General features: G+C 41.5%; 1 protein-coding gene across 2 annotated transcripts in view; it reads right to left on the reverse strand.

The window, feature by feature from the left end:
• The window catches only part of DNER (delta/notch like EGF repeat containing), a 219,841-nt gene that overhangs the window by 43,601 nt on the left and 164,049 nt on the right, over positions 1-12,191 (reverse strand). For both annotated transcript variants that reach the window (XM_088466570.1, XM_088466569.1), the window contains exons 4-8: positions 11,487-11,653; positions 9,427-9,572; positions 1,835-1,988; positions 1,592-1,705; positions 772-996 (exon numbers count right to left, since the gene is read on the reverse strand). In XM_088466570.1, the coding sequence (XP_088322696.1) occupies positions 772-996; positions 1,592-1,705; positions 1,835-1,988; positions 9,427-9,572; positions 11,487-11,653 (806 nt within the window). The remainder of the gene's footprint in view (positions 1-771; positions 997-1,591; positions 1,706-1,834; positions 1,989-9,426; positions 9,573-11,486; positions 11,654-12,191) is intronic.

Below are 12,191 nucleotides of genomic sequence, written 5' to 3' on the forward strand. Positions count from 1 at the left end.
TGCAGAACACTTGGAACGGTCGGACGGCTGGCCGATCCATCGTTCAAGTGGGTACCCTGCTTAACATAGAAGGTGGCTCACTTACAGCTACTCCTTTGTAAAAGAGTTGGGGTGTAACTAGGTATTTGAAAGCCCCATAGCAAAAAGTTTGTAAGGGCCCCTATGTACCACCTAATGGTAAAAAATGTATATAACACATGTAGCTTTGACCAGGAAGATGGGCCCCCCTCAGCTCTGGGCCGCATAGCAGCTGCACCCCTTGCACCTATGGAGGTTACATCCATATAAAAGCGATAAAGCACCAGGCCAAAATGGCTTCCACTCAAGTGTACTAAAGGAACCAAGTTTCGTAATTGACGGAGCACAATTTATTATTCTTACTTTGTAATTTCTTACTTTTCTCCTTCATTTTATACACTCATAAACTGGTCAGTTCCACTTGCAGCAATTGAAAGCAGACATGGGGCCAAACTTTAAAAAAGTGAACATAATAAACAGCAGGAAATCATAGGCTTGTGAGACTGACTACTATCAGTGGTAATTTATTGGAAGGGATCCAATTCTGAAATAAATTATGGAAAATAAGTTGATAAGACAGGGTCAGCATGGTTTCATGAGGAAGCAGCTATGCCTACCACACTGGATGAAATTCCATAGAAGATATACACTGCCAGGTCTCTATAATTAGTGTTATCCATAATAATTTAACTTCTGGTGTTAGTGGAAAATGTTTTTTTCTAGGTAGCAACGGTTAATTCCACTGTCACTTACCTGGAATGCACAAACACTTGTAACTAGTCCCAACACTACGGCAGATTCCATGAGCACAAGGACTAAGGGCACAAAAGTCCACAAGCTGAGCGCAGGTGGGACCTGTGTATCCTGGGCTACAGTGGCAGGAGAAGGAGAGGCCAGCTGAGAAACAGCTACCATTATTCAGACATGGAGACGTGGAGCACGGATCTACTTTCTCCTCACAGAAGGAACCCATAAATCCTGGTAAGGATAAGAAAACTTATAAACAAATACAGTTGCTGCAGTCACAATAGAACCTATGCAGTAGAGAGTCAATACTTACTAACAACTCAATGAATGTTATGTATAGAAATTTTGAGTGGGATATAACATATGTTACTGTATAATCAAGGCTGGACTGACTGCTCTTATAGCCTAGTTGTAAATGTAGCTGCTATGTACTTTCGAGGAACAGCACTGCCCATTAATTGTCATGTAATTGTCACACAGTGTAAGCGGCCATTTTCTGGTCTACACAAAAACGTATAAAATGGCAGGAATCAATGACATCACTTAATTTGCATCGTGATCCCAGGGCTAGATCTAGCTCTCAATTAATAGTAATAAAAAGAGTTCTGCTCAGAAAGGACAAAGTAAGTTAGATGTTCAAATGAATTCCCTATAAGTTTAAATGTATTTATTCCCTATAACACTTGGAAATCTGTAATTAATGTATTAATTTGTGAATATTATAATTTGTTTTCATAAAGAGATTTTTTTTTATTTCAAGTATAATTTTTATTAAACACTGTACACTGACTATACAGATAAGGTGGGTCTACGACAGAGAACTTACCCTCCGGACACTGGCAGCTGAAGCCGCTGAGACTCGTCACACAGGTAGCTCCATTTCTGCATGGCTGTGGAGTGCAGTGATCCACCTGGGACTCACAATATTCACCAGTGTAACCTGCAGAAGAGTACATATGTGAGCTATTGGAAGTCCAGCCTATTCTGTAATGTTGCACTATTTCAGTCAGGACTGATACAATAGCTGTTGCTTTTGACATCTATTTATGAGTCCACACAGGACACCTACCAGGCAAACAAGAGCAGGTTGCATTTTTCCCATCATGCCTCTGTAGAAGGTCACTGCAGGTGGCATTATTCTTGCAGGGTTGACTGTGGCAGGCATCAAATTCCTCACAAAAGTTGCCAATGTAACCAGATCCACAGTGACAAGAATAAATGTCCTAGGAAAATAAAGAGCAATAGTGAAAGAAGATATGGGAAAAGGGATTAAAACTATCAGAAAGCAATATTTGCTACCACGTTAATAGCCATTCTACATATTTGATACATGCTACTGAACATTTTCACCCTCACTTTGGAAAAATGGTTTAGTAAATTTACCTTACCTATAGAGGAAGAGTGAGGATTTAATTAAAATGAGCTTTAGAGAAAGCTGAAAAGTATGTAAAAGACAATATTGTAATCTAAAGAGTTGGCCAGTGTCTGATGATATTACTCAAATGAAAGTGCTGGTTGATTCCAAGAGATAACCAAGGTAGCTATTAGGAAATTTCCATTTCCGGACAAGCCGCTAGTCCTGAGAGGGTCAATGGGTTGGAGAAAGTAGAATTGTGACAGATTATCTGAAGTCGATGGGTTGGAGAAAGTAGACTCTAAAGCTGAAGTCAACATGTTGAAAAAGGTAGAATTGTGATGGATGAAGCTGAGGTTGATATGTTGGAGACTGTAGAAATGTGATAGATGAAGTTGAAGATATGCATCGGAGAAGGTAGAGTCATGAGGGATGAAGCTGAAGTCAGTACATTGAAGAAGATGATAAAATAGACTCATGAAGGTTAAGTAGAAGTTGATACACTGGGGAATATAGAATAGTGATGGATGAAGCTGAAGTGGATGGGTGAGAGAAGGTAGAATCTTGAGGGATGAAGCCGAAGTCTATGGGTTGGGGAAGCAGGAATTTGAAGAAAAAAGCTGAAGATGATATGTTGGAGAATCTAGAATCATGAGGAACGTAGCATTGTAGTATGTAGAATTGTGAGGAATGAAGCTGAAGTCTATGGGTTGTGGAAGGTAGGATGCTGAAGTTGATACATTGTAGGTGTAGAATCGTGTGCGGTGAAGCTAAAGTTGAACGCTTATAGAATGTAGAGTCATGATGGGCAAATATTAAGTCGATACACTGCCAAACAAAACATGACTCTAAGCATCAGCAGAGAAACAAAATTCCAGTGTTTCTTGCACAATGATTAGTGGGAGTGAGGGCTTTGTAAAGGCTGCATATAGGGAATGTCTCTTAGTCCTAAGTGGCCTAAGTTTTAGCAAAACATTGATTGCAACAGGTGACAAGGAATGTGCCCTTCGATAGTCTTGACACTGCATTACCATCAAGCATCTGGCACAATACCACTATCTGTAGCTGGTGTTATGGCAGATCCAAAATACCAGCTACAGAGCTGGTATTATGGTTGGTCCACTGCCACCAGTTGCCTGTAGCTGGTATTGAGTCCTCACACAGAACCAGTAAATATAAAATGTAAGTATAGTAGTCTTATATAAAAGATACTTACTGGCTGCATATCTGGAGTCAAGAAAACGCCTTTTAAGTAGGTGTTAAATCAGACAGTGGTATTGCCCAGCAGCTACAGGAGGTTTATGTAAAGTAAGCAAGCAAACTAACAAACACAATAAAATAAAAACTATAAATAATATAAAAAAATAGTAAAATATAAATATTACTAAACACATCTAAATGTGATATATTCTAAATAATATAAGTCCTGATAAGCAGAGTTAATGGTATTTTAATATTTTATTATTTAAAAAAAATAGATATGTGTTTTATAATGAATATATGTATGTCAGGTATAAACTCACTTTTCTTTTTACCCATTTCTTTGCTAATTGATTACTGATGAACAGTGATGTCTGATTGGTGATTCATCACAGAAATAGAGGGGTTATTTACTGCTATTCACATCCTTCCAATGAATGTGCTATAAGTGCAGAAACGCGTCAAGCACATATCACCACTTAGCACTCTGTTGTTAGTGCTGATGAATGTATTGATGTACAGCTGTTGATTGCACGACTTTTGGAGGATCTGAGACTGTTTATACTTGGATTATTGATGTGCTATTTTACTACTCAATCTAGTAAATGTTATCAGCAGCTCTGAAGGAGCCATATTCTCAATTCTCCTCCCCACAAAGCACCGCTCTGTCCAGGAGCCTAGCGTGGGGCAGCTAGGTCTTATAGAGCTTAGCGTAACTGACATAGGAACACAGATTCTTTTTGTGAATGCACTGTTCATGGAGCAAACCAGTAATTGTGTGACAGAAATGTAGCACTAATGCTGACTGCAGTGTAAAGGGCCTGGTAATAAGGGGTTCCTGATGCAAATGGTTTACACAATCGCAGCTCTTCCCACCATCACCAATGTTTACGTTCAATGTTTACTTGTCAGAGACGAACCACCCAGCTCTGACATGATACTTTCCAGCAGGTACGCATCTTAAATAGAGGCCAAACTTTATCACCATCCACTTTATCTCTCTCCAAGGCTTAGTACATAGACCCCTATATCACAGTATCTGCGTAAAAAGCTGCAGTGGCGATGGGGTTAGCATATGACTTTGAATTAGGCCCTGAGTGCACTACTAATTGACATGATGATGTTAAATAGTCCACCCTGGAACAATGTACAGTAATGTTGGATGGAAAATTCCCGACCAATAAAATAATAGTGTCATTACTATTACAAGATTGTTAATACATCAACACTGCTGACACAGTAGTATTTAAAATGCTATGACCAGACATTGGTGAGAGCTGATGCAAAAATGTTCCATGCCACACATGGGTAACATCAGCAGCAGCGAGAGGTGTCTTGGTTACATACATGGAAATGCCACAGAACAGAGGGCCTGATTCAAACCCGGACGCTAAGAAGCGTTCGCTCGTAGCTGCCGATGGTTCGTATTGTGTGCATACATCGCAGTGCGCTTGTGCGAGCCAGTCACCGTGATCGGGAATCGTTCGCTCGTAGCACAAAGACTGAGCGCTACCTTGGGTGACAGATAGTGCCGTTTGTGGGTGGTAACAGTGGAAGGTACTTGTGAACGGGGGAGTGGTGGTGAGAACGCAGGCTTGTCTGAGTGTCAAAACGGCGTTTAAACGGCGTGCATAATTAGCATGGAGGCATCATTGTACACGTCACCTGGTTGTATTTCAGTCAGCACTGATCGCAGTGCTTGCGGCGGGGTAGGGTCTACCTCAAGCGCTGCGTGCAGCTCCGATGGCTCTCGATGTTACCGATTAATCATACACTTCCTGGAGATAACGTGTATTAAGAAATGAAAGTGGGCGTCTTTATACACCTGCGTACGCTCATTGCCATCGCTCTATAAGAAATAGAAGGCATCCTTACGCCGCACAATGCGATCGTGGAATTTGCATACCCGGCCCCTTTTGGCAGCGAGCAATCGCGGCTTAGCATCCGGGTCTAAATCAGGCCCAGAGAACGAAGGGCTGAGGTTAATGCAATATTAAGCATTGCAAAAGGGGGAACGTGGAGCGATTACATTATACTGAGAACTAGAAATGAACATTGTACTTGTCCTTATTTCCCACAAGACACATAACAATATTATTTGGCAAGTATACTCCGTAGTCTTTTGTATCGGCACACAGAAGCATTACAAGTAAAATTTAATTTTCTGAGACGCGTTCCCAATACCTATAACAAAAGCGATTTAATACCCCAGGGTGATAAATAAACCTTTCACATGATAACAAGGACGGCTTGTTAATAAAAAGTTGCTTTAATCTTATTACAGCCACTGCAAAAGCTGTGCCTGAGTGTGTGAGCTGCATTCGGGATAAGCAGTTCCATTAATCTTCCTGTAGGGCACAATTGTCAGCGGTGTCATTTCATGATTCATAGAGCCACGGTTCTACAAAGAGTTAATGCTTCCTTTCACCAATCTACAGCCAGGCAGCAGCACATTAAATGGCACTGGCAGAAGTGAATTAGAAACTAAAGAAGGAATAAATCATAAGAGTCATTTTAATGTGGACATAAAGCCATGGCTCTTTCTAGTAAAGCCACCCCAGTCTAGGAGCTGTGATAGTAGTAGGATCTTAGGACAAAGGAAAGGAACATGTACAGTATGCAGGCAAACAGAAGCTATAACACATAGGGGCAGGTTCCATTCAGCACAAGCTAGGTGCAGGCAGATTACAGCATGCACTGCTAGTACTCAGGCCTCTCGTCCTTACCTCCAGTGTTGTCAGAGAGGTGAGTACCAGGGGCACCAAGAGTGGGGGGGCTGGTACTAATCACCTGGCTCCGGCTCCCCCACCCCTCTTAAATTACAGCAGCCCAGCACACACAGCAGTCTCCTACGCCTGTGGAGTAGGGAGCGATCACGCTGATCGCCCCCCCCCCCCCTCCGGGGCTTTGCGTGCCCCCCTCCAAATCCTAAGGGGGCCCCTTCACCCGGGCCCAGACTGCCTCTCTACGCCCCTGCTGAGGAGAGGACTATAACCCTATAATGCCCTAAGGGGCTTATGTATCAAGCCATTTTTTACAAAAAATTATGCAGAAACTGCATGCGCAGTGTCAGCTTCCCCCGGGTAAGTTTTTCACTTCAGTGAAAGACTTCGTTGGGGATATAACACACGGGGACAGCGGTTACTGCAACCCCTGGCCCTGCGAGTTCCCGGTAATACATAGCCGGGATATTTTCATGAAAAATGTAAATATTCCCAGCAAGTTGGACCTTTAATAATCACGGCAGTACCGCAATTATTAATAATTTAAATGTTTAAGAGAGGGCAACACACTGCTGGGACAAGCTATGTGGGGAATGGCGTAATCACTTTGTGATAGTCAGCGATTTGCGGGCACTTGCGCGTAATAGTCGGCGATATAGCTGGTAGATTTAAAGCGGCAGTTATTTTTTAAAAGCATAATCAAGTAGGTTTTGCCTCTAAAATAATTGCTGCTTTAAATCTAGTGGCTATCTGGCCAAAATTGCATCAGTGCCCACAAAACACAGTATATTACATTAGGGCCTATAAATATTTTTGTAACATGGTTTGGAAATGAAAAATTAACATGTACCATGGAGAGTTATATCCAATGAATGCTTTCAGTTATAAACAGTTGTATGACAGACATTAGATAAATACAGTCTAAATTGAAGCAAAACAGTAGCAAAATGTACATTAATTTATTATGACTATTCTGTAATAAACATTATATTGGAACATTATTATATTAAAAACAATTCACAAAGCACAGGACAATGCCTACTTATCTGTGTACAAGCCGGCAAATGCTGAACATACCTAAAGTGCATTCATTTACCTAATAAGTGCCTAAGCACTGCCTACTTGTGTGCCTTTTTTATATTGCAGTATCTGTAAGTCATCATTACCTTAGCAGGGTAGTTTAAATTGAGCTGAAATTCATTATTAAACTCTTTGAAGTCAGTAGACAGATATTGTCTTCCATTAAAGTGTTAGGTATTTCAGTTGTAAGTGCACTCATAATGGTATTACCTGCAATATATGAGCTGACAAGGCTTATACTGTACAGTATATTGCAAGTAATACCATTATATATGTGCACATACAACTTACTGACAATCTTGCACTGAAATATCTATATAGATCTATTTATTATAGGGAGAAAATCCATTTCTCTGCCAAAAACAGCTATTTTATTTTTTTGTCTATTTACGGGCAAATTACTAAAGACTCAGGCAATGAGATGAGATAGGATGATGGTACTGAGCAGCTTTGGGTTCTTTTGTCATAGATGAGATTGGTATGCCTGGCAGGCTGTCACGCTGTGTGCACTTTAGACTACAGAGAGAAGGTGCACTTTAATTAATGAGTTATGTCACACCAATGTAGCCACAAGTGAAGATCCGGCTAACTTCCATGCTACTCTGTATTCCCCCACAGATCTGTAACGCTACAGATGTGTCCTTATACCATACTTGCCGACAATCTGGCTGCTCCTTCCGGGAGGGAGCAGCCAGATCGGCAGGGGGGCGTGGCCGGCAAAAAGGGGCGGTCCAAACGAGCTGAGGTCGGTTTGCGGGCGTGACTCGGGGTGGGGCCACGCGATCACATCATTTTAGCCCCGCCCCCACTACACAATGCAGGAAAAAAAGGCATTGCGAAGCTGGGGGCACCAATAGACTGTGCTGATTAATTTGGTATGTGACACTTGTATATCTGTGTGCGACTGAGTCCCTGAATCTGTATAGGAGGTGCTACAATATAGCGGCTGCAGTTATTTTCATTCCAAGTTCCGTTGTGCTTCATATACAGACTCAGGTGCCCACAGATATACGTGTCACATATCACATTAATCATCACAGTCTCCTGATGCGTACTAGTCGCATTGCATAGCATTTTAGACGCATTTTCGGCAAATAAAGATGCCCGCCACTAGGGGAGTCGCACGGGAACTGGCGGCTCACTCACCCTGGGCAAGTCGTGCTGCGTGATGTATTGAGGCTAGATGTATGAGGACACATCTGTATGCCTGGTGAGCATGCGCTGTGCAGAAATCGCAGGTCCGGACACTTACCTGCGACTCTAATTTAGGCCCTATAGCTTTACTCCCCAGTCTGATAATCATTTGCTTATAAACAGGGGAAATATACTTTTCAACTGTTTCTATTAAGGAAGATTTAGCGAGGGCAGCAAAAACATATTGTGGGAAATATGTTGCTTTACAGTTTTGTATAATTATGGCATTGCAATGTTATTTGGGATAAGTCTATTGCAGACTCCAGCAGAAGGTATTATTCTGCCTTAGCAGCCTTGATTGGAAATAACAAGATTAGTGATAGCGCACAGTGAAATACAGCCAGCAGGCGCTGGTATTGGCAATGCCTAGATTAATCCCTACTATCACTATCATGTTAAATCTGTGTCATTTATAAACAGCTTTGAGGATTATCCTATAGTAGCATCTTAATAATAACACAAACAATATGTCTCATATTATCTGTACATTTAAAGGGGACAGGACATTATACTTGTATAGTTGTCCTGGTTGCAGCCTGTTAGATGCATTACTGGACGTGCTGAATTGTCAGATACAATGGGTACCAGTAAGTGATCCTATATAGTAAGTGCTATGGGTGTGAAACTGATGATCCTGCAGCCTATTTTAAATATGTTTAGCAAATATAAAAAGCACAGTCAGTATGAATGGAGGCTGTTAAGTTGTTTCCTACACTATGGGTCATATTTACTAAAGTGCAGATTTTTAGAAGTGGAGATGTTGCCTATGGCAACCAATCACATACTACTTAACATTTATCTAGTACATTACAGAAGATAATAGCTAGAATCTGATTGGTTACTATGGTCAACATCTCCACTTCTAAAAACCCGCACTGTAGTAAATATACCCCTCTGTCTCCCTTCCTGTGTGCAGGTAATATGCATCTCATAATTTGTTATTACGGAATATATTATATGATGGTGATACCATTTAATAAACTTCAGATGTCTATTTTATCACTGTTAGTAATCATTGAATATTATGTCTCTAAGGCAGCGACAATAGGTTTCCTCTTTGGGATATAAATAAGCATTTAACGCATACAAATCATACAAGGTTCCACTCACCTTGGTTTTCTTGGTCACACATTCCCCCTTCCCAAAGCAGTGTGGGGCTTCTGGGCTGCTTCCCTCGGGAATGCAGTCAGTGACTTTAACGACCACGACGAGACGTAGCGCCACAATGCATTTACTCACAGAGTCATTTACAAAACCTAAAAACATACCAAGACGACATGTTAGAAGTCACTGTACTCATATGAACATGAGGCATACCTGTATTCAACAGCAAAGCAATGCCTACAAAATGTTATTGGACTTATCAAATATCAATTTATTTATCTGTTCCCCTGAAAATACGCACTCATACAGCAGGGTTACCCATCTAATGATCACCAGGGACATCTCTAGTGAGCTTCAATAAACATCTGTGTGACAGAGGAGGGAGGGTGCTATAAAATAGCTACATATGACAGCTGATTCCCAATCGGATGACTGGGAGCTTGACAAATGAGGACATGGCTATCATGCCAAACCAGCTAGTCAGTTTGTAGCTGCTCGCCTTTCATTATCTTCCTATAGCTCTCATAGATGTCTTCCAAAGCTGACCAGCAGAGGTGATAGGAAATACTGGGAACCTGCTGAAAATGGAAGCAGAAGGGACCTGTCCTGATAGGTTGAGATGGGACAGAGGGATGGGGCAGTTAATGAACTTTGTGTATGGTGGTAAAACCACATGAAGTCAGGAAAGCACACCATTCCATTGCTCAGTTTACCTGCAACACAGTGTTGGGTCTTGTGCATTAAATTTAAGAATGCTGGACGGCTTATAATCAGACGTTAATATGAGGGTGGTTCAATAAATAAGGTAACAAGACCTTTCAAAGCATAAATGTGTTCAACTCCTACATATACATATAATCAATAGGAGTCCCCATACTTGTCTAAGCATTTGTTCCAATAGTACAACAGTACACCAAGGCATCTATCCCGGCATAGCAGAAATCAGTGTCAAGCGCCTGAAGCCAGGACATGACGGCTTGCTGAATTTCACTGTTGGTTGCGAATCGCTTTCCACCCAGGTGCTTCTTCAAAGGTCCAAAGAGTGCCAGGTCAGGGCTGTAGGATGGTCCAGTTCCACCCAATGCATAACAACTCACGTGTGCGGTCATTATCATGCAGCAATACAACACCGTTTGCAGGAACCAAGGTAATTTTCGACAAACTGCCCTCCAAAACCAACTCAATGTGTCACAATAGCGGACAGCATGCACAGTATCTCCCTTGGTGAAGAAACCAATAAAAATCACGCCCTTGTGGTCTCAAAACATGCCATAACCTTCTTTGTTGATGAAGTTGTTTTGAATTTCTTTGAAGATGGGGCAGATCCGTGTTTCCATGTCATGGATGCTTGTTTTGTCCCTGTTGTAACATGTTAAATCCACGTTTCATCGCCTGTAACAATACGCTGCAGGAACTGCACTCCCTTCTCATGGTACCTTGTCAAGTGCACGAGAGACAATCCCATGTGATTGGTTTTGTGAACTTCTGTGAGCTGCTTCGGTACCCATAGTGAACACTTTTTCCTGTACCCCAGTTGCTCATGAACGATGTTATGCACAGTACCCGCTGAGATGTCCAGTTTGTCAGCAATATCACTAACTCGAATGTGTCTGTCCTCCTGAATCAGACCTTCAATGCGGCACAAACGTTCATGGCCGGCCGCATCACTGCTCATCTTAAGCAGTGTGCCAAACCCAAACCTGTTTCCAATGACATTACGTTATCACATTAGACCTTAACAAGTTGGTGAAAAATATCAGCTGCTGATGTGACGCAGAAATCTGATCACACTACACACCTCAATGTTTGACCATGTTTCCGCCGCCCCGCCATCTTACAACTGATGTTGGGACAGTATAACTGATATGAGGCACAGACTAATGGCCTTGAGGGAAAGCCGTTGTCTACCTGGTCTGGCCTGGTGGGAAATTAGAATGAAATAGAGAACATAACACACGTGAGAGCTCTTGTTACTTTACTTATTGAACCACCTTCATACAATAGTCAATATCAATCTATGAAACTTTGTATGGTACACAACAAACTTAAAGAATACACTTTCTTACCAATGAAATAATTGTTTCCAAGAGTGATCATTTCATCTGGGAAGACAAGGCCGCCAGGAGCCTGAAGGAGGGTCACACTTCTACCATCTATAAGAGAACATTGGTTGAAGCCTCCGGCTGTCACTTTCCATAGGAGAATCAGGGAAGCAGTAGGATCCTGGGAGATTCTACGGATCCAAGAGGACAGGAAAGTGTCACCCTGTTTCATCTAATTGTCAGATCAAGATTTGTCATAACTCTGAAGAATTCCTTTCTAGCCTTACAGGAGTATAGTGACCTATTTTACTGACAATATTTATTTTTATTACTATTCCCACAGGTAAAATAAGTTCTTGCGCACTGTAATGTAAAAATACCTGCTCCCCCAGGGTGCAAAGTCTGCCTCTCTCCAGAGAGAAGGGAATAAATGGAGGTAGCAATAGGAGAGAGGATTTTGTGGCTGACAACGAACAGCTTTAAAGAAAAAATGTGAAGTCTTAAAAACCGAACTTGTTTGGAAAAGTGCATTGTGTGGGTATTCATTACACCGCAAATTCTTAATATTGCTATTTGTGTCGGAGTTTCCATCATATTAAGCTTTTAACTCTGTCATTTCTGGAGAGGGAACATATGTTAAACCATCTGTCATGCTGGTAAGTATATTTGTACCTGTTCCCTGTCCTAAAGACTTTTAGAGGTAAACTACTATAATATTATTACTAGTAA

Source organism: Taudactylus pleione, unplaced genomic scaffold (genome assembly GCF_031769625.1).
Source record: "Taudactylus pleione unplaced genomic scaffold, aTauple2 ptg000066l, whole genome shotgun sequence".
NCBI classification, from domain to species: domain Eukaryota; kingdom Metazoa; phylum Chordata; class Amphibia; order Anura; family Myobatrachidae; genus Taudactylus; species Taudactylus pleione.